This window comes from Acinonyx jubatus, chromosome E1 (genome assembly GCF_027475565.1).
Source record: "Acinonyx jubatus isolate Ajub_Pintada_27869175 chromosome E1, VMU_Ajub_asm_v1.0, whole genome shotgun sequence".
In the NCBI taxonomy this organism is placed as follows: domain Eukaryota; kingdom Metazoa; phylum Chordata; class Mammalia; order Carnivora; family Felidae; genus Acinonyx; species Acinonyx jubatus.
In genome coordinates this window covers 37,973,857-37,996,355 of record NC_069397.1, presented here as the reverse complement: position 1 = coordinate 37,996,355, position 22,499 = coordinate 37,973,857, and the positions used below count along the sequence as shown (strand labels likewise).

At 46.7% G+C, this 22,499-nt stretch overlaps 1 protein-coding gene across 4 annotated transcripts in view; it reads left to right on the top strand.

Moving 5' to 3' along the window:
* Positions 1-16,319, top strand: part of IKZF3 (IKAROS family zinc finger 3) — a 96,633-nt gene extending 80,314 nt beyond the window's left edge. For all 4 annotated transcript variants that reach the window (XM_053212420.1, XM_027033858.2, XM_015078597.3 and 1 more), the window contains one exon: positions 9,763-16,319. In XM_053212420.1, the coding sequence (XP_053068395.1) occupies positions 9,763-10,466 (704 nt within the window). In that variant the 3' untranslated portion in view covers positions 10,467-16,319. The remainder of the gene's footprint in view (positions 1-9,762) is intronic.
* Positions 16,320-22,499: the final 6,180 nt, after the last annotated feature.

Sequence of the window (22,499 nt, the reverse complement as noted above, 5' to 3'; positions counted from 1 at the left end):
TAACTGGGGGAAATTTTGTTTGGTAAATTGTGGTATGTAGTGCAGTAGGAAGAACACTGGATTTGAAGCCGAATCACCCAGGTTCCGATTCTAGCTCAGTCATTTCTTAACTCTGTGTGTTCAGACAAATCACATAACCTTTCTGGGCCTCTGTTTATTCATCTGTGAAATGAGGAGACTGAATAGGTGATGAAGTGATCGGGAAGGTCCCTCCCAGCTCTATCATTCTACAAGTCAGTGAGATGAATTAGCAAAGGCTGCAATTATGAATACCACTTTGTGTTTATAAACCCGTATGTGTAACTTCAGGTAACTGTTTTCTCAAGGCTGTACAGACAAGGTATTTATGTTATAAACCATATCAGATATTTTAGTTGTTGTTTTTTTTTTTTTTAGGAAGGTGTGGTTAAATCTGAGAATCTATCAAACAGCTGCATTTGGCCAACATTCATATATCTTACTGAGGGCATTGCTACTTCTTTGGCTCTTTCATCAGGAAATGGGGATAGCGCTCCTGCCATATCCATGATGTTCTTGTTCCTAAGCCCTGTTCTAATCTTCTAGCGTTAGCTTATATCTCTTCCTTTTAGAGATTATTTTTAAATAAAGGGTTTCCTTTATTTATTGAATCATTTAATGGAATCAACCTTTTTGATAGAAAACAGTAATATCGGGGAGAGAAAAGGAACATTTGACACTGCAGTGTATGGGATGAAGAGCTACAAAACATCGGGGCTAATATTTTCTCTCCTCTTCTCTTCTGTCTCCTGTATTTCCTCTCCAAGGCACCATTTTCTGAAAAGATTCAGCTGCCAGGGAAATGGCAAAGGGTAAAGTGTGAAGGAAGAATGAGTCACTCCCTTTAATCCTTGCTGACAGTTGCACAGCACTCAGACCAACCTTTGCTTCCTTGACCTCTTGAACTATGAGGGTTAAGGTGAAGTTATACCATCAGGTCAGCCTGTTACTTTCCCAACAGGCTAGAGATAATCACCAGTAGGTAGCATCTTCCATCAGTTAGAGATTAACTGAGGAAGAGGGACAGATTGGGTTAAGCTCAGGTGCATTTAGAAACACAAAGGAGAGGGGCGCCTGGGTGGCTCAGTCGGTTAAGCGTCAGACTTCCACTCAGGTCATGATCTTGCTGTCCGTGAGCTTGAGCCCCACATGAGGCTCTGTGCTGACAGCTCGGAGCCTGGAGCCTGCTTCAGATTCTGTGTCTCCCTCTCTCTCTGCCCCTCCCTTGCTCATGCTCTGTCCCTCTCTCTCCCTCAAAAATAGATACACATTAAAAAAAATGTTTTAAAGGAAACACAAAGCATGCCTGTATTGAAGCATAGGAGTAAAATTAAATTGCCTACATAGGAGAAAAATAAAATAATTTCTTTCCTAATTCTCTAAGATGTTTTATTTCACTTTCCGTAAGATAGGACATAAATCAACACACATTCATTAGAAATCAGCACCTTTACATCATCAAAATAATTCTTAGTTGCTCTTTTCGCAGGACACGAAGGCCTCACTTTTAGCACCTAACCCTTTTAAGACTTGTCCTTTCTCTGCATCTTATTCTCCTGATTCTCCTGTTATAAACTTGTTTGAATAGACTTCTAACTAGGCCATCTTCAAATACTTGGCTCAAAATAGAGGCCAGATTTCTCTCCTGGAGGGAGGAGGAAAATGACTACATTTCTGCATATTTCTTTTTCTGATTTTCATTCTTTCTCCAAAAACAGATGTGTTATTCCGACCAAAGTGGTTACCATAGCATCTCCTTATTATTTTTAATTTTATGTATTACTTTATTAAAGGAAGTTTTCATGTTGAAAAGAACATGAAAACAGATCTCACTCAGCCGCGGTAAACATTCTGGTGAGGTTTTGACACTTCAACAAACACCATCGATTCTCCTTGTGAAGTAACTAATGAGAAATTGTCTGCTTTGGTTAACAGAGCGACAGGAAGCAGTTTGAAAACTCGTTTCTAACAGCAAAAAGTATCTTCTCCCACCCCTTTCCAAAGGGCTGAAATCTATAATCCTTTAAACATTATAAAATCATAGCATTTTAGGGCTTGAAGGGATATCAGGAACACCCAGCGAGTTCTTTCACCAGAGGAGGAAAAATTGGAGAGATGGCGAGATGCAACTAGTAGGTGACAGAGCAGGGTCAGGGCAAGGCCTAAATCATGCTGCAGTCCAAGGCCTTCCTTCCTTGGGAGGTCACCCCGAGCAGTGCATGTCATGTGTGCTACACCAGGGCTTTGGACAGTGGGGAGTGTAGTCATTGAAAGCTGGTGGAAGAAAAAGTCCCTGAAGAAGGGCAATCATTCTCCCTCGAGGGTGTGTTTTCTTGAGAAAAGAAGTCTTCCCCTGGTGACTCCATCAGGACCGATGACATCCAATAGTACCTCTCACAGAGGACAAGGCTTCTGCAACAACAAAACAGTCTCCAGCTCAGTTTTCCTCACTGCCACCCCCATCACTCTCTCTCTGTTTGCTCCCCTTCTTGCCTGTTCTGTGGCTCCCCACTGCTTTCCTCCTCCTGGAAGAAATGTTAGTCACTTTGGTCTCATTTAGATTGAGATCAGAGCCATCATCTCATCAGATATTCCATTTACCCTACTTACCTGCCCCCATCCCTTTTTTTGACATGTACTTGCAGTAAGAGTAAGCGATAATACGCATGGGATATGGTATGAAGGTAGTGGCAAATACATTTCAGTGACTTGAAGAAACTTCAAAAGAAAACCTGAATATTTCACATCACCCCTCATGATGACTATAATAGTAGAAATGTGTTATTTTCCTAAAGTTCAAATCATTCCCCCCCATCTTCAAAAAAACCTTTCAGTGGCTTCCCAATGGAATAAAATCTGAACCACCCAGGTGTTCTGAGCCTTGCACAATCTGTCTCCAAGTTACCTTTTCTCATTTTATCATTTCAGCCAAGTAATCTTTTAATTCAGCCACAGTGAACTACTTCCACTTCTGTGTAATACTTTCCCTCTTATATGTAATGGTTCTGTCCATGCTGTCTGTCTGGAATACCATCACTCACATCTGCCTTTAGAAGTACACATGGTCAGGGGGCGCCTGGGTGGCTCAGTCGGTTAAGATCTGATTTTGGCCCAGGTCATGATCTCATAGTTTTTGAGTTCAAGCCCCACATCGGGCTCTGTGCTGACAGCTCAGAGCCTGGAGCCTGCTTCGGATTCTGTGTCTCCCCCTCTCTCTACCCCTCCCCTGCTCACGCTCTGTGTCTCTCTGTCTCTCAATAATAAATAAATGTTAAAAAAAATAATAAATAAATAAATAAAAGAAGTACACATGGTCAGGAGGTGCCTGGGTGGTTCAGTTGGTTAAGTTTCTGATTTTGGCTCAGGTCATGCATGATCTCTTGGTTCTTGAGATCAAGCCCCTCATTGGGCTTACTGTTGTCAGTGCTGAGTCTGCTTGGGATTTTCCCTCTGTCTGTCCCCCACTCTTGTACTCTCACTTGCATGGTGCTCTCTCTCTCAAAATAAATAAATAAACAAAAACAAAAAAAAAAAAAAGCACACACATCGTCTACATTCGCATAGTCTCCTGAGTCCTCTCTTTACTCTGTTCTCCCCCTGCACTCAAGGCAAGCTTAAAACAGTTTGGTGATATATAGAACTGTCTTCACCACAATCACTGCCACCACCTCAGATAACAAGGAGACTTTAAAGAACAGAGGTGCCTGAGTGGCTCAATCAGTTAAGCATCTGACTTTGGCTCAGGTCATGATCTCTCAGTCCTTGAATTTGAGCCTCACATCGGACTCTGTGCTGACAGCTCAGAGCCTGGAGCCTGCTTCAGATTCTGTGTCACCCTCTCCCTCTGCCCTTCCCCCGCTTGTGCTCTGTCTCTGTCTCTGTCTCTCTCTCAAAAATAAACATTTAAAATTTTTTTTTAAATAAAGAATAGATTAATATTTGTCTCACATTACATGACATATTTGAGAAGCTGTCCATATTATTCTCTTTACTCTCTTGACTACTGTATGCTTTGTATTAGGGGTACTGATTTGTAATGAAATTGCATAAATGCTACATTTCCTATTGGATTGCAATTATGTTTATATTCCTCAAAGCATGTAACATGGTGTGAGGCTAATAATAATAATAATAATAATAATAATAAATGATCTACCACTTATTAAGTGTTTACATTTGCCAGGCATTCTTTTAAGCACTTACAGATACAACAATTCTGTGCATCATAGATATTTCTTGAATGCACGTTGCTGGTCCATTTGGAATAAAGCACAGTTGCTGGTCCACTGCTTATGGGAACCACCCCAGCAGAGAATCTGAAGTCACTGTCCATGGTGGGAATGTGCAGCCATGGGCAAGGTAGCATCCAGGAAACAGCAGTTAATGCTCATGGACAGATATATTTAGGCCCTTAGATTGCATCCTAGTTCTCCATTTACTGACTAACCGACCTTAGCAAATTAACCTGTTTGTAGGTTAGGTTCTTCATCTGACTAAGAGATGCTAATTCACCTTAGGCAAATGAGACAATATACAAAAAGTACCTAGGACAGCACTGGGTATATAGTAAGGGCTCAATAAATAGTAGCTATTCCTTTTAGTATTATATATAAGGCACAGGGCTAGGTAGTGTGAAGTATAAAACCCAGAAGTAGGGGCGCCTGGGTGGCTCAGTCGGTTAAGTGTCCGACTTCCACTCAGGTCATGATCTCACGGTTCATGGGTTCAAGCCCCGCGTCGGGCTCTGTGCTGACAGCTCGGAGCCTGGAGCTTGCTTCAGATTCTGTGTCTCCCTCTCTCTCTGCCCCTCCCCTGCTCATACTCTGTCTCTCTCTGTCTCAAAAATAAATAAAAATATTTTTAAAAATAAAAATAAAAAAAAAACCCAGAAGTAAACAGATTAGGGTGGTGGGTATTGCTTGGCCCCAAAGGCAGAGGTCTAAATCCGTGTGCTCAGCTAAGGTCCCTTTTAGCTCTAGGCTGTGATTCTGTCTGTACTTTCAAGTTGGCACTTAGAAGCCAACAACCATATGCCCTCACCACATCGCAGCAGTTCAGGTCAGGCAGTTGCTCAGTTTAGAGTTACCAAAGCCTAGATGGTAGGGATTGAGGGATTGACACCTTTAAAAGGAAACACGGGTAAGTAATGGCCCAACCAGGCAGCCTTGGTTCCTAAACTCAGAACTTGTTGCTGCCATTTGTACTTTCATCAGAAGGAAACCTCTAATTCAGCCTGAAGCTGCTATCATTAATCATTCAAAGGTGTGGTACGATTTTGACTACAAGCTGGACTAGAGGCTCTGTGCAGGTTTGGGAGAAGTTACACTCTTGTGGTTTGACTAACCTTTTTTATGAGTATGTTACTAAAGAAACGTGAGCTGTTGGCTTTTCAATTACTGTAGCTTACCCCTTCTGAGTTTCATACACATTGAGTCATCGTGTCTACAGGTGACTGATAATCATCTGCACTACTCAAGTTACCGTAACTCAGAGATGAGGGGATCTGATGATTGTAGGTTGCGTGCACGTGAAGATCTGAGGCTCTCCCATCTTCACAATGAACAATGGTCTGTGTTAACCACAGAACTCAGTCACATATTTCCACTCATCCAAGGGTTTATTTCCCTCTTACTGTTTTGCCTCTTACAACTTTAGCACTCAGCTGTTTTCTGACATGTGCTGCAGGTGGTATAGACTCTGAAACTGTAGGCCTAGTTCAGTAAAGCGAACTCTTGGGAGAAAGGATAAAAGCAGAGTTTATGATGTGCCTACCCCACCCCGGAAACTTTCTGGAACCTCTCTGTTAGGTGAAAAGATAAAAAAGGTTCTCACGGACCCCTGGTATCTGGGGAGTTGAGTAGAACCAGCCACACTGGAAAATCATCGATGACCTTGAAAAGGCCAAGAAACCAAAGTTCATCATTTCTGTGTCACGTTCGGGAGAATGAATATTTGTGACCTTAGCTGGCTTTCATGTTCTCAGCCTCATTCTTTCAAACAGCTTTGATCAAAGATATATTCAATCTGGAAGCTGAAAATAAGAACCACTGATGACTTTGGCAAAGGTCTACTTTTCTGTTGCTTTTTATTGAGTTGCCAAAGCAGGGTGTTTTTCTTTGCATATTTTTTCTCTCAGGTATTTGTCTAGAAACTATCATGTTGGCCTTAAGGTAGTGGGGATGCAGGACAAATCCATCTGATTCCATTAGATCTTCTAGCTGCTCTTTCTGGCTCCCATTTCTCACTGCTCTGGTCTATCTTACACTTTGCTGTTCCATTAATATCCTGAAAATAAAATTTTGACCCAAGCCTCCCTTGCTCAAGGGCATGTGGCAGTTTGTTCTTTGTTCAAATCCAAATCCAATTTCAGAATGCCCATCGTTTGGTTTCACCATGTGTTATCTTTTTTCAGTATCTCCCCAAATGTGGAATGCAAAATGCCAGGAGGCCCATGGGGCAAGAAAATTATTTCGTTTTTTAGTTTTCTCTCAATCTTCTTGATTATACCAAAGGAAAAATGTTTAGATTTAATTTGATGTTAGATTTCATTAATACTAATCTCACACTTGGCAATCTCTGTTTTTAGCAGAGAGAGGGGATCTTTGTTTCCAAGTAGTCACAGTATCTGATCAAAACTTAAGTAAATCGCTCTATTTCATTGTCTTTATTTTTCATAACTACCTTCTATTTGCGGTAAGTGATTCTGGTTTTCCATTTGTGTTAGTAATATAAAGTTTACTTAAAAAGCAAACTTGCGGGGTGCCTGGGTGGCTCCATCAGTTAAGTGTCAGACTTAGGCTCAGGCCATGATCTCACGGTTCGTGTTTTTGAGCCCCGCGTTGCGCTCTGTACTGATAGCTCAGATAGCTGGAGCCTGCTTTGGATTCTGTGTCTCTGTCTCTCTGCCCCTCGCCTGCTTCTCTCTCTTTCTTTCTCTCTCTCTCTCTCTCTCTCTCTCTCTCTCTCTCTCTCAAAAGGTAAATAAACATAGGGGCGCCTGGGTGGCTCAGTCGGTTGAGCGTCCGACTTCGGCTCAGGTCATGATCTCGTGGTTCGTGGGTTCAAGCCCCGAGTCGGGCTCTGTGCTGACAGCTCGGAGCCTGGAGCCTGCTTAGGATTCTGTGTCCCCCTCTCTCTCCACCCCACCCCACCCCTGTTTGTGCTCTGTCTTTCAAAAATGAATAAACATTTTAAAAAAAGGTAAATAAACATTAAAAAAAGAAAGAAAGAAAGAAGAAGCAAACTCAGGGCACCTAGGTGACTTGGTCAGTTAGACATTCAACTCTTGATTTCGGCTTGGGTCATTATCTCAGGTTCATGAGATAGAACCCCACATCAGGCTCCATGCTTCTAGAGCAGAGCCTGCTTGGGATTCTCTCTCTCTCTCTCTCTCTCTCTCTCTCACTGTCTCTCTCTCTCTCTCTCCCCCCTCCCTCTCTCTCTCTGCCCCTCCCCCACTGGCACACGGGCACACACACTCTCCCTTTCAAAATAAATAAACATTTTTTAAAAGAAAATTCATTTTAGCAAAAAAAACAAAAAACAAAAAACAAAAACAGAAAGAAAAGGCAAGCTGATTCCAACAAAACAAAAAGTCCTAACATTTACCAAGTGCTTTCTATGTACTAGGCATTTTTCTAAGCACTTCCCAGTGACCCTGGGTGGCAGATACAATTATTATCCCCATTATACATGAGGACATGGAGCCATAGACATGTTAAGTAACTTGCCCAAGGTCACACAGTGGGTAACTGATGAGCCAGCATCAGATCCAGTCCCATCTGGCCCTATTGCCCAGGCACTCAACCGCCACACCACCCTGAGGTGCCAGTATTGCAGAACGTGAGGGAATCAGTGAAGTTTCAGAAATGCTGTATTTCATTCTTCCTGAAGGAGAGCTACAGCCATACTCTCTTACTCTGCCCTGCTTGTGTCCTGTGTAGTCCCACTTCTCTGCCTTCTGTCATGCTCCTCCCTCAATTGGGATGTCTCATCAACCTCTCTGAAAAGCTACGTCATACCAGTTCATCAAGACCCTTCTCAAAATCTGGGTTTTCCAAGAAAGATTTCCCTGCCCCAGGTACTCTTGAATGTTTTTCATTCCCTTAACACTTAAATATACAATTTCTACCAGACTGCCTTACCCTTGCCTTATAATTCTTTTTACAGAAGACGTGTACTCCCCTACTTAACTGCCTTAAGCATGGCATTTAGAATAAAATCAAAGACCTCCATAGAGCAGGGCTGTCCTTTCATGACTTCTAACATTTATTTTTCTCTGCTTCCATGCATACAGGTCTTGTTTCTCTCCCACTAGTTTGGAGACAGCTCAAGAACAGAAACCAGTTCTTCCAATTCTTCTGTTTTCTTGAATTCTTTCATTATTGGACCCTTTACTGTATGGCAGGGACAAGTTTTGGAACCATAACATGCCTAGGGAATGTTACGGAAGAGAGGATCTGGTTCAGCATATCCCCCCAGAATCTAGTGTCTACAAAATAAAAAAGCATCAGCAATACCTTAGCCTCACTTTCAGTGCTTGACACATCCACCCGTTCTCTCTTCCCTCTACCAGCCACTCACCGCTGAGCACATCTGCCATCACTGCAGACCCTGCTCCTGCCTTCCCTGTGGCCAGAGAGCCTCTATTTTCTAACACACAACACCCACACCCCAAAGGTGGCTAAACTCTGTTTTCAGAATTTCTCAGCAGTTTGACAGGAGCAGTAGGACAGGGTGACCACAAATACATTTTTCAGTTAAGTGTGAGATAGGTCCTAATGATCACCTGTGTATCAATGATACATTTTTTTTTTCAAACAAAAGCATGACATACTTTATGAAGGGAGTAAAGACTGTGATCTTTCATCAAGAAAGCTTTTCTAAAACTTTCTACATTTGAAGTTCATTTACTTAAATCTCAGTCTGGTGACAATTTGTTTGGGGAGTGATAAGTTGGAGGTTTGGGGGCTACTTTTTCTGCCCCTGTAGCTATTTAAAAAGCTGCAGAGGCTAGTTGCTGAGCATCCCCGCTGTTTGCAGCACTTCCGTTCCCCTGGCTCTCTAGTATTACAAGCAAAATAAGAGTTTGGGAACTGATTGGGTTGAGAGTCCAGGAACAGTAGAAGTGCCATGCTCCTGCACAGTGGTAGCTCCCCAGCCTTCCGTGAACCCTGCCCCAGTGTCCTCTTGCTTCCTTTTCTCTCCTTTTCTCCAGTGTCCCCTCTGATGTGAGCAGTGGAAACAGTTCACGTTGTAGCCTCAACTTAATGACATCTCTGACACTCCCTTTTGTCTGCCTGCTTAATTTATTTTGACTGTCCAAACATGTACTGTCAGCCACTGTCCCTTGAGACTTCAGCATCCATTGGAGCCATTCTGCCTGGGCTGGGTGTTCTTTTTTTTTTTTTTTTTTTAATGTTTATTTATTTTTGAGAGAGAGAGAGAGACAGAGCATGAGTGGGGGAGGAGCAGAGAGAGAAGGAGACACAGTATCCAAAGTAAGGTCCAGGCTCTGAGCTGTGAGCACAGAGCCTGATGCGGGGCTCGAACCCACGAATCGTGAGATCATGACCTGCCGAAGTCGGACGCTTAACTAACTGAGCCGCCCGGGCACCCCAGGGCTGGGTGTTCTTGAGCAGGTGGCACATCCTTCCTCCCTTTTCAAGGACTCTGGAAAATCATTTTACAAACTCTCTGCCTGTGTGTTCTTCCTCTTGTAATTATTTCTTTCACTTGTTCTAGGTGAGAAGCGCCACTGTTTTGACGTCAACTATAATCCCGGCTATATGTACGAGAAAGAGAGTGAGATGATACAGACCCGGATGATGGACCAAGCCATCAATAATGCCATCAGCTATCTCGGTGCAGAAGCCTTGCGCCCCTTAGTCCAGACACCACCTGCTCCCACCTCTGAGATGGTTCCAGTTATCAGCAGCATGTATCCCATAGCCCTCACCCGTGCGGAGATGCCAAATGGTGCCCCCCAGGACCTGGAAAAGAAGAATATCCACCTGCCAGAGAAGAGCCTGCCTTCTGAAAGAGGCCTCTCCCCCAACAATAGTGGCCATGACTCCACAGACACTGATAGCAACCATGAAGAACGCCAGAATCACATCTACCAGCAAAATCACATGGTCCCTCCCCGGGTCCGCAATGGGATGCCACTTCTGAAGGAAATCCCCCGCTCTTATGAACTCCTCAAGCCCCCACCCATCTGTCCAAGAGACTCCATCAAAGTGATCAACAAAGAAGGGGAGGTGATGGATGTGTATCGATGTGACCACTGTCGAGTCCTCTTCCTGGATTATGTGATGTTCACTATTCACATGGGTTGCCATGGCTTTCGTGACCCTTTTGAGTGTAACATGTGTGGATATCGAAGCCATGATCGGTATGAGTTCTCATCTCACATAGCCAGAGGAGAGCACAGAGCCATGCTGAAGTGAACATCTGGTCTCCAAGATGATTTACGCCTGAGCATTCAACATAATTTGTAAAAACCGACACCCCACCTAACGAATTATTCTCCAAACTCATTTCCAAACTCCCTTCCATACCATTTTTAGTGTCCAAAGAGTCATGTTCACATGGGCAACAGGGAAATGCTGTCTTCATTCAGAAATTGTTTGCAGATAATATCGTGTTATCATTTTTGTTAAACCTTTGTTTTCTCATTAGGGACTTGAATTTTTATGATATTTAAAAGCCAGTGAAGTATTTGGTCATTATCTTTTGCAGCAATGGAAGAAGCAGTCCTTGGGGTTTGTTGCCATTCAAAAGAATCCCCCAGTTGTGCTGCAAGAGACATTCTTTCTGAGATACACAGATACATCAGCCATATGTGGAAAAGCATTTTGGTCATCTGCCTAGGTCCACAAAGAAGAAGAGCTCACCAGCTAACCTGGCTCGGAAGCCATGCCCTTCTGTACTTAACACAGGCTGAAAGTCTAGGATATAGTCTCCTCATCCCAAATTATACTCTAATGGTAAGGAAAAGAACAGCCATAAAACAAGTATCTGTTACCAGTAACTGAAGACTGAAGTCTCTAGGCAGCAGACCCATTTCTTAGCACACAAGGGGGAAAAAATCAAGTCATCCAATGATACTTCTGCCTCTACCCTTTAACCTTCCCATCATCAATTAAAAGTTGCTTTAGTTTAAACCAGTCATGAATAGGAGAAATTCTATATCAGAAGAACGGATGGCTTTAAACATAGACCATCATTGAAACTCCAGGAAGTTGTCGGCTTTGGACGATGGCATCCATTTCCTATGATCAAGACTGGCAGAACTGGGCTCTGAGGGGGAAATGGTTCAGAAGCACCATGGGGCAGTGAGGGGGGTGGGTAGTTACCTAAAAGTTCTTGGTCTCCTTCATGGAGCATTAGTGTACAGACACTTACCAATGATTTCTTTTTTTGACAAAAAACCACCGAAGAATCCAAAATGAGTGACTTAGTCTCCCCCTCCCCACAGGAGAGGAATCAGGGACAGATGTCATGTGTGTTGTTTGGGTCTTTGATGAGCTTCCTGACGGGGTGAGGAGGGGGCAACTCTGCTGACAGGTTCTCCTTGATCAAGCAGGGTGGGTTTCTCTCTCCATTTTAAGTGGAGCTGCTGTATGCCACAAAAACTCCTGAAAGATCTTGATTCTGCACATGTATCGGTCAGCTTTGTCATCTGTTATGGGAAATACGCTATCAAGGGAAAGTTCAGGGATAATTGTAAAATTAGTATTGCAATAGGGGTCACGAAATCTGTTTGTGAATTCCATATTGGCTGCTAATTAGCTGTATGACTTTGGGCAAATCACTTAACTCTTAAAACTAAGTTTCTTCAACCATAAAGTAACAGTTGGGTTTATACATTCTCTAAGGTCCCTTCCAGCTTTAAATGTATGCGATTATGCTGTAACCACAGTTACTTTTTAGACCTCTTAATGCATGGGTATTAAGCAAAAGAGTATGTATATGAATATCTGTTTCACATTGCTTTGGTGTGAAAATGGTAGTGTTGTTAAATTTTTCCTTTAACCACTGAGTTGTGAATGTGAAGAGGATGGTGGGGAGGAACAAAAAACAGGAAGGTATTTTGATCTTGCCCCAAAGTATATACACAAAGTGGCACCTGCAGCTGCTTGCCAAAGCCTTTTTTTTTTCTCTCTCTCTCCTTTTTAAGAACTGGTGTTAGCGAAAATAAATTCTGCTTCCAGGGACAACTTCATGGAGCCTAGTTACACATTAAGAGTCAGCTTTGTGCACCTTTCTACCAGAGCCAAGAATCCCCAATTCCTGGTAGATTAGTGTTTTATGTATCTGCCTTGATATTTCGAAAGGGCTTAGGCATTAGACTTCAACTCAACTAATTTATGTGCTGCCAGTAATTAAAATGTTCCACCTCAGACTGCACAAATGGCTTATCCTTCTTTGTAGCATGGCGTCTGTCTCAGGGAAAAAAAAAAGACTTTGTGAAATTCCATGGTAACAGTCCCAACATGTCTGAGATTTCAGCTAAAAGACTAGACGTATTTCAGTGCGTAGTCTTCACTATGTTTCCGTAATCCTAGACCCCAAGCTACGCCAGGTTGCTTACACCCGTTGTGGCCGAGGAGCTGCTTATTATACTCTTGAAATGCCGCACATCCTGTTGGCTCTTCAGGGAACAAAAGAAAGACTATTTGGAAGCAAGAATTAGTAGGAGAGAAAGCTTGGGAAAGCGGGCATTTCCACCAGATTAGTGGGAAAGTCCTTCTGCAGAAGCCAACTTTTGCACCTTAAGAGTGAAAGAGGCCCATCCCACTAACCTAGGGACTTTTGTGTAGATATGACCCTCATTTTCCCTGTGACTAATAGATTTTCTAAATGATTTCTATTCTTCTGAGGTCAGTCTTCTGAGTGGGGTGGCCACTCAGAAATGCTACTTTCACTGTAGCATTCTGGGCCTAGATTGGGACACACCGAGTCCGAGAAAATTTGCATGTACAAACTGCATATTCTTAAATCTTAAAGTCGAACCAGTTAATATGTAGTAGTGGTTGTCACCACACAGGTGAATATTTCCTTCTGTAGGCACTCCTTATACCAATTAATGTCCCTGCCCACCGCTTGCTGGTAAAGAGGGTAAAGGAGAATCTTAGCAATATTGCTTAGTGAGAAGGGCAGAATCAGGATTCACGTTCAACCATGTTGGACAGTGAGATCTCCTTTCCCAGCCAGAGTCCCTCTGAACATGAACGTTGTGGGTCTTCGCTCATCTTCATTTCCCACCACACACCCAGGAGGCCACAATCTGAGGAACAGCCAACCCCATGGAAAGTTCCCTTGCAGCCAAGGTGACAGAATTGGGGTGAGGCGGAAAAGGAAGAGAACTGGCTCTCCAGATGTTCCTTACCACCACTTGAATCATTGCACAGGTATTTCCTAACGACATAGAACTAAACAGAAGTTATCTCCCCCATTACCCTCCACCACCATCACCAAGGACAAAAAGACATTAATAAATCTATCAGTCTTGGGGCACCTGAGTGGCTCAGTCAATTGAGCATCCAACCCTCGGTTTTGGCTCAGGTCATGGTCTTGCAGTTTGTGAGTTCAAGCCCTGCATCAGGCTCCACGCTGACAGCCTGCTTGGGATCTCTCTCTCCCTCTCTCTCTGCCCCTCCCATGCTCATTCTCTCTATCTCTCTTGAAATAAATAAATAAACTTAAAATTTTTTTAAATAAATAAATCTACCAGTCTTTAGATTCTTTAAGTCATTCTCCCCAAAAGATATTTGCCTTGACACAGATAAGCTAACTAATCTTATGCCTTGTTACCTATTTTGAGCTGTTCCTGACTCAGCTTCTGATTTTGTCAGTGGCAAAATTTCTCACCTTTCAAATGCAGTGCTTAACATTTGCTAGGCCCATACTCATAGTGGTGGCCCAGATATAATATGACCTCAGATTTCTTTTGCAAAGAAAAAGGTCTGAAAACACAGAATTTTGCTTAGTTGAAACACTGTGTTATGAACAAATCTCACACTGACATGAAGTTTTTCCAAGTAGTCTCTGTATCACTATTCTTATTCTCCTCCTCTGCTTTTTCCCCTCTGATAAATGTGAGGTTTAATGTGTTTTAAGGGAAAAAGCAATACTGCTGATAAATATCCCAGCACAGACACAGTAAGACCGCAATGGAAATGTTAAATGCTTAGAGTCCTAACTTTAAAATGTACCCCACAGAGAACAGGTCTGTTGGTCTCCAGTGGAGATTTGGAAACTCCAGGCCACTCAACATTTGAATCCTCAGAGATAGCCAACCTCTTTCACAAGGGCTTGGAATTGAGATTTATGAGCTCAAGAAGAGAAAGAAAGGGGAGTGATAAAAATTTTGCCCTAGGAAGTAGCATCCAGTTGTGCAGAAGAGATACTTCTCCTTTAAAGAATTGGGAGCTAATTTTTTAGGTTCAGACAGTACAGTTCAGAGAACTCTCTATAAGCAGAGTTCAGAAAAGCAGAATGGATTTGAAACTTCCGTGCCTGTGAAGAAGACAATTTTGGCCTGAAACCAAAGGCTAGAACTGGGCCACTCTAGGAAAAGGATGCTGTTCTCTAAAGATAAAGGACTGACTGGTTCTGCAAATAATCAGTGAACCCAGGGCTGGGCACTGCCTCTAAAGACCGTGGACTCAGAAGAGCCTGGAAAAGAAGTGTAGGCTTTAGACTTGTGTGAGCTCAGAATACAAGACTGTAGCTCCATTCACCCCAACTGTAGATAGTGTGTACCCCGCCATGCCATCAACATGATAAACAGGTCTTTGCACTTTGAAAAAGTTGAATGCAAGTTTCCTCCGAATATTACAAGAGTGGACTGCTGAATATTCATATCGATTGAGCTGTTCTTTGAAAACGGAATGTTAATGTTTTGATTAAAAAATGTAAGGACAGAATATCTACCTCCCAAGGATGTTATGAAGTTTTATGTAATTTTGTCTATGGGGTGATGTTACTGTTTTTTTGGGGGGGCGGGGGATTATGTTGGATGGTTACAAATTTTCCACTACGTGTACTGTATGTGGATTTAAAGACATGGAGATATTCCAAGGCCATACTAGGACCACAGTTCAGTCATTCAGTAGCCAGTGGAGGCATGTGATCTCTAGCACAGTCTCCTTCATGTTATTTTAATTCATAAGAGTAAAGAATATGCTGAATATTAAAACCAATATGAGTTAACCACATGCTACAGACACTTCACGGCACTGCAGCCAGGAAAGTAGAATGGCTTTGCTCCCTCCCTGTCTCATGAGCTCTTGACTATTAACTCCCCAAGTAACTTAGAGTTTCCTCAAATGCTCCTCACTATCCATCTCCCTATTGACCCTACTCTAGAAAGCCTGGAGAGCAGTCCCATAATGTAACCCCCCTTCTCCCAAGCCTGTGCCACACCTCTGTGGGGCCTAGCTTCAGATTCTGAAGCTGCTTTTCTTCTTCCTCTCATAAAAAGACTGAGAACAAACATTTTAACATAGTAAGAAAATGGAGCAGCCTTGAAAATGATCCCATTGTCAGTGACTCATTTATACAAGGACTTTTCCAGGTTAGCAGACAAAAACCCTTGTTGGTGGGCCTGCTTCTGTGGGTTCACAGAAACCAAATTACTGTGGGTTGCAAAGAATTAGCAGGTCATTTGAAAAGCAGACATCCCTTCACCCAGACTGTGGTTTTGCATGCTCAGGTTCTCAGTCTATGAGCTTTGGTGAGGGATCATTTTGGCTACTGGAAAAACCATAGGTTATTTTTAATTTCTGGTTGCCAAAGCCACCACACGTGTGGTCTGTGGATGACCCTTGTCTGCAGAATGACAGGGGAAGAAGGGAACCTGGTTTGGGGGTTCAAAGTGGCCTTCCCCCCAGGAGGAAGGGAGGGAGCCCTTGCTGAGTGGTTTCGACACGGCCTGTGCTCATAGCATTCTCTCTGGGTTTCTCAGAAATGCCCTCCCTGCCCAGCAGTGACCTTCTCTCTTAACTCCTCTCAAGTTTTACCCAGAGTCCAACTATTTTAGAGCATCGTAAGGTGCCCTATTCCTCTGTAACGACTGTTTATAAAGAAAGTCAGCTTCTGAAATGTAGCAATGCTAACCTTGCCAGAACCATAATGAGCGCATCACATAAAAAAAAAAAACAACACAAAAAAACACAAAAAAACGAACAAACAAACAAACAAAAAAAACCTGCTGATAGTTTTCAAGATTTCTATATCATGTTTGATTTTTACACTGAAAAATAAAAAAATATATACTGGTGTGTTTAAAATTAGTCATTGTGCATGCCTATCATTTATAGCTGTCAGAAAATGGAAGGACTTAATTCTGCCTCTAGGACTGTTTTCTTAATTTAGTCCCTGTGGCTATTTCTTAAGTCTAAGTACCAAGGTGAATGAAATTATCACTGCAATAAGGCATCTACTCTGATGCCTTCCTGAGCCTGCCATTAGCATCCTGTTGCTGGCCCCCATACCCCTATACTGGGGTTCTCATTCCACCGGCCCTTAGTTCACTAAGGGGACCCAAGGAAGTTGGGGCCTGGATTTGGCTGGCTCAACATTGCAGTGTCTCCCAGTGCCAAGACACTGCTCTGCCCTTGTTCCCAGCATGGGTTCTTTCTAGAAGATAGGCAAGCCCTGGCTTTTTCACTGCTAGGGTCTCAGAAACATCCACCTCAGGAAGTTCAAGTGAAGTCACTAAACTCAGCCACACTTACTTTTTTTAAGGTTTTATTTATTTTTTTAAGTCTTATTTATTATTTTGAGAGAGAGAGAGAGAGAGAGAGAGAGAATCCCAAGCAGGCTCCACACTGTCAGCACAGAGCCTGACTCAGGGCTTGAACCCACGAACCGTGAGCTCATGACCTGAGCCCAAATCAAGAGTCCAATTCTTAACCAACTAAGCCACCCAGGTGCCCTAAGATTTTATTTTTAAGTAACCCCTACACCCAACATGGGGCTCAAACTTGCAACCCCAAGATCAAGAGTCTCATGTTCCCCCGACTGAGTCACCCAGGCGCCCCAGCTGCATTTAAAAATAGCCTTAAGAGGGGCGCCTGGGTGACTCAGTCGGTTAAGCATCTGACTTCAGCTCAGGTCGTGATCTCACGGTCCGTGGGTTCAAGCCCCGCGTCGGGCTCTGTGCTGACAGCTCAGAACCTGGAGCCTGCTTCTGATTCTGTGTCTCCCTCTCTCTCTGACCCTCCCCCCATTCATGCTCTGTCTCTCTCTGTCTCAAAAATAAATTTTAAAAAATTAAAAAAAAAATAGTCTTAAGATACTTGGAGGCCCAAACCTAAGGTGCTGGGGAGAAAGTCCTAGGAGAATGGCACAGACATTATTCAGCTTTCGCCTGGTCTTGATATCTTCTGGTCTCTCTTAGAAAATATCAGAAAAGAGAATGGGAGGTCATCTGGTGTTCTGCTCAACCTCTTCCAAAACGCCTTCCTTTTCCCCTCCTCTGTGAGAGAGGCAGAAAGAAGCCATTTCTGAAATTTAGGATCAGCAAAGGTGGGGCCAGGTTGGGGGCAGCTTCCTCTGTCTCTACGCTCAGCACCATCTCCTTCCCTACAGCACCAGACTGCTGGAAGATCTCCAGCAGGTTTTGCACTCTCAGCACTAAGGGAAGGGAGAGAGGAATTGTGTCACAGCCCGCCTTTGTATTATTACATTAAGTACTTTGAAAAGTGGCCTCTGGGTAACTGAGTGGTATGTGGCCTTTTCCTCCCCACTGCCTTCCCAAAGCGAGCAGCTCAGAGAGAAAGGGAGACCAGGAGACCCCATCCCATTTGCCAGTGAGCAGTGGAGAGAGCTGTGAGGCTGGCTGGTGCTGGGCTTGGGGCTGGATTGGCTTCCAGCCTAAGGACAGTGTCCTTTCCTAATTCTTGGAACTGATGTGACACTTTAGAGGGTGGTAGGCCTGGCAGAGGAGGCCACCCCACACCTGCACCTGCCTCCTTCCCCTCCCCCATCACTCAACACAACCAGGCCATTCACACTGCCTGCGGTGCCCAAACTTCCACCTGCAGGCAACTGCCATCCAAGGGCAGGCAAGGGCACAAGCACCTGTGTCTCTCCCCTCGCCTCTCATTCCCTAGCACCCGAAGTTTGAGCAAAAGTGGAGATGAGATCTCTGGGAAGGCCAGGAATGGTGAGGGATGGCGAAGGAGCACATTGGGCCCGGGACACAAATTCTGGCTGCAGAACATTCCCGGTCAGACAGTTGTTTGCATAAAAGCCAAAAGCCACTGCACCTGGGGTGGGAGGCCCTCTGGGGAGGTACTCCCTGGCTTGGGGGAGAGGGGGAAGGAAGGTGTCATGGAAAGTCCCTGAAGGACACGGGGCGTTGAATTTGCTGCGGTTTTGTTTTTAACTCTGTCTTGACCTGTGAAGTAGGCAGCTGCCTCCCTTCCCCCCAAATAACAGACCTTCCCCCAGAATAACATGAACATACCCAAGGAAAGAGCACTGCAGTGGAAAGTATGGAGGTTAGAGGGCCTGTGGGTGATGTAAACTGCCCTCCTTCCCCAGGACTGGTGGGGCAGGAAGCCCAGAGCAGTCTTTTCCCATCACCTCACCTCCCCCCCTACCCCCCAGGTCCCCTGGCCCAGAAGAGCTGCCTAGTCAAATAAACCACAGCCCTGGGGGTGGCTGGTGGGAACTAGGGGGGGCAGATGCCACCTCTTCCCCAGCCTTGTCCTTCCACCAGGTCACTCCCCATCCCACCCCCACTGGAATTTGTCTCTCTGCCTCCCTGTCACTCACAGAGCCTACCACCCTCCCTAGACTCCTGGATGAGGGGGGTGAAGGGGGAAACAGAGTCAATGAATAGAGCAAAGCTCTGAAATGTCAGTAAAGCAAATGGCAGCCTGGTGCAGACTCCAGCTGAGTACTTGGACTCCTGCGGTCCAACCCCAGCTCTGCCACTCTCTGGGTGAACCTGGGCACTTTGCTTTCCCTCTCTGGGCCTTCATTTTTCCCTGGAACGGAATCTCTGAAGTTCCTTCCAGCTGAGACCGAGTCTGGCCTCAGCCCCATTGTTCTGGCCAGGCCCTTCCTCTAGCTCGAGAAACAAGAGGAAAGAAAGGGGGTACCGTGCCCTCTTCCTTTTCTCCCCACCACACCTCAGGCATTCACAGGGAGGTTCGGCGCTGGAGCTAGGGTTATGGCGGCCTATGATTTTCCCAAACGATCACTTTCTAAACCATTCTATGAAATTCCAATCCTGGCCCACAGGAGTGTGGGAGACGAGGAGGTGACAGTGGAGTTGTAGCCTCTGAATATGGGCACCGAGGCTGGGTCTGAACTCCCGGTCCCGTCCTCTCTCAGTTTCTCTTAATTCTGTGTGGATGCCACACCAGATTCCCGGGTTGGGGGTGCCCAGGTGAGGAAAGCGAAGGCCAGGCGGAGGGGGGAAGAAGGGGTGCCGTGCGGCTCGAGGTGGGAGCTGAGGGGGGTGTGAGGGGAGGGGCAGCTGCACTTCTGAGAAACAGCTCCGGCGTCTCAGCAGCCCGCAGCCTAACCCCCTGCCTGCGGCTTCACAGCTCGCTCCTCCTGCCGCCCACGCCGCTCGGGGCCTCTCCGGGGGTCGGCAGCCCCCGCGGAGGCGGCTGCTGCTGGGGAGGAGCCGCAGCTCCGGAGACAGCGGAGTGGAACCCATGGCGTGGGGGTGGAAAATGCAGGGAGGCACGGGGCGCGTGACACCCCGGGAGTAAAAAGTCATCCCTCCCCCGGGGTCCCGAGCGCCAGCCCTCGGCACGCCTGTGTGTCCCCCCTCCACCCCCACCCCAGATGCTCTTCCATCACACCGGGGTAGGATCCAGAAGTGAAACTGCTCGAGGTCACAGCCCAGCGCCGCCGCTGCGCCCCGCCCCGCCCTTCCGGGCACTGCAGCCCGGCAGGATCTCCCAGCTCTCGGGCGACTGCCGCGGAGGAAACTGGGGGAGGGGGAGGGGAAGTGCCCCGCGGGGCAGTCTGCAGAGCGCGGCCTTCTCTCCCGGGGGTGCCCGAGCGTAACCACGAGTAGGAACCTCGAGTGGCGCGGACTTGAACAGCGCGAGCGGAGCGGCGGCACCTGCACTCCCCGCCACGGCCGCTGGGTGTCACTGCCGCCGCGCGGCTGAGCGGCTCGGGCGCCGTCGGAAGGCGGGGGCGCGGGTCCCAGGGAGCGGGAGCACCGGGCCCGCCGCGCCCCGGAGGTCCTGCCTGGCCTTGGCCGTGGAGGCCCCGCGAGGCTTGGCTGCGACGCTCAGACCTCCCTCCACGCCTGGCGTCCTGAGGCCCCCACGCAGCCCACCAACTCGCAGCGAAGAACAAAGTAACCCCGGGCCCCGCGACGGATGGGCCCGCTGCCGTGGCGCCACGCGAGCCTCCTCCAGGAGTTCCAGAGACCGAGGAGCGTACTCAGAGGCCCCGAAGCGCGCCCCCTGGCGATGCGGGCCGGCCTTTCCCCGCGACCGCAGCTCCCCGACTGCTCGACGCCCTCCAGCGCAGCAACCACGCTCAGGCCGCGTCGTTGGGGACGGGGGAGGGGGGAGGAGGGGCGAGGAGAAGGGAACCAAAGGGCAGGCGGCGGGTCCAGATCACCTTCCTCCTGTGCTGCGGTGCCAGAGCGACTGCTGGATTCTCACTCTGACTCCTGCCTCGTCCGACTCAGGCCTCGCCTTACTCGTGCAGCGGCCCCTGCGCACCCCCCAGCTCATCCCTTAGAAGTGTGGGACGCGGTGGCTCAGCTTGGAAGTAGAGAACCAAAAGGTGGGAACCCGTATCGGGACTGATGGGTGTTAAGAGGGCTGGGAGAAAGGAGATGCCCTGGAATCTTTTGGAAAATGGAGGTAGTGTCTGCTAGGAATACCCACTGCTGTCACGTCCTGAATCTAACTCAGGGCGCGGGGTGCGCAGGTAGATGCAGAGGAATACGTCCTTGGGACAGGTCAACCCACATGGGACTGAATTTCAGACCTCAGTAACGCCCGGTAAAGCACAACCCTTCTCAGCCCAGACAGCACCCACGCTTCCTAACACTCCTTCCTGTATGGAGATCATGGAGACCCCTCCGTCCCCAGGATCACCCATCCTGTGGCTGTAGACTCCAGCCTCCAGTTGCAACATCCAACTTCCCCAAGATCCGAATGTCTTTTCCCTCCTCTCTCAACTCCCTACCCCTGCTGGAAGCTCAGAATCCTCTGTCCTGAGGCCACACTGCACACCTCACTCCCCAGCCCCAAAGCTAGGGTTCCGTCCAACAGTGCAGGACAGGAAAGCGGACTCTGCCACAGACCTTACCTCCGTGCAAGTTGGATCCACCAACCCCTGACCTCTCTGCTAGACAGAGTCAGCAGACAGTCACACAGTAATGGAAGCCTTTTTTCCAAATACACCTTGAAGCGGAATTCCCAGATATAAAGGCAATCAATGCTCTCCCCAACCCCACCCCAACCTGCCCCCCAATTCCTGCTGCAACCCTTGGAAGCGGGAAGCCAGTAGTAAACTGCTTATGTAGACAGTTTGGAAGAAAGGATCCTCTGAATGGCCGTGGTCTCCCCTGCCTGTCTCCTTTTATTCTTCCCTCCCTCCCTCCTCAGGGTGCCTGGCATGGGCACAAGGAAGGAGCCAGGCAGGATCACTGACCCAAAGTTGAACCCTCTACTGGCACCAGGAGGGCCTCCACCCATGAACTTGGAGGCAGTGCAGGTTTCATTGAACAGGATGTCTGGGGAGCAGGGAGAGCATAAATTGTCCAGAACGTTGTTTGGATGTCCCACGTAGGGCAGCCTATGGGAGGTGGACTTTCCTAGACTTGTGCCCACCTGTTCCCAAGTCCAGAAAGTTGGCAGTAGCCCTCCCTGCCCTCCATGCTTGACCAAGCAGGGAGGTCATCCCTGTGGCCACACCCTCCTCCAGGCCCATGGTGCTTCCAAATACAGCTATACCCTGGCACCAGGCCCACACCAGCCATACTAGCCCCAGGAGCTGGTGTCTATGATGTACTATAGGCCATTTAGAGCCAGCCCCCTGGATGTGGGCCCTCCATTGCCCTCTCTCAATGCCTCGGTCCTCCTCAGCATAGGGAGATTACAGGGAATTTCCTTTTCTTTTACAGAGGCTCTTTGTAATTTCTGAAATGTTCTTTCATAGGCACATATACTTTTTATAATCAAACCCAATAACTCGATGTGGAAAAGACAGTATCTGAGGTGCCAGCCTCTACCTTCTCCACGGTGCCCCTGCCTCCCTCCCACCAGCCCAGTCTTCCTCATAGCCACAAGCCTCCTCTAACCGCACTGCAGCTATCCTTGGAATTCCCTTGTGCTGTCTGGCCTCTGTGGCTCATGCTTCAGCCTCTTTTGGCAGGAGAACAGCATTCTTCCCATGTCTTCAGAGCTGGGGAATCTTGCCCTGGGTCCCTCTGCAAGCTGATCTTGAGGGGCCCTTGTCCCCCACACTCTCAGCTG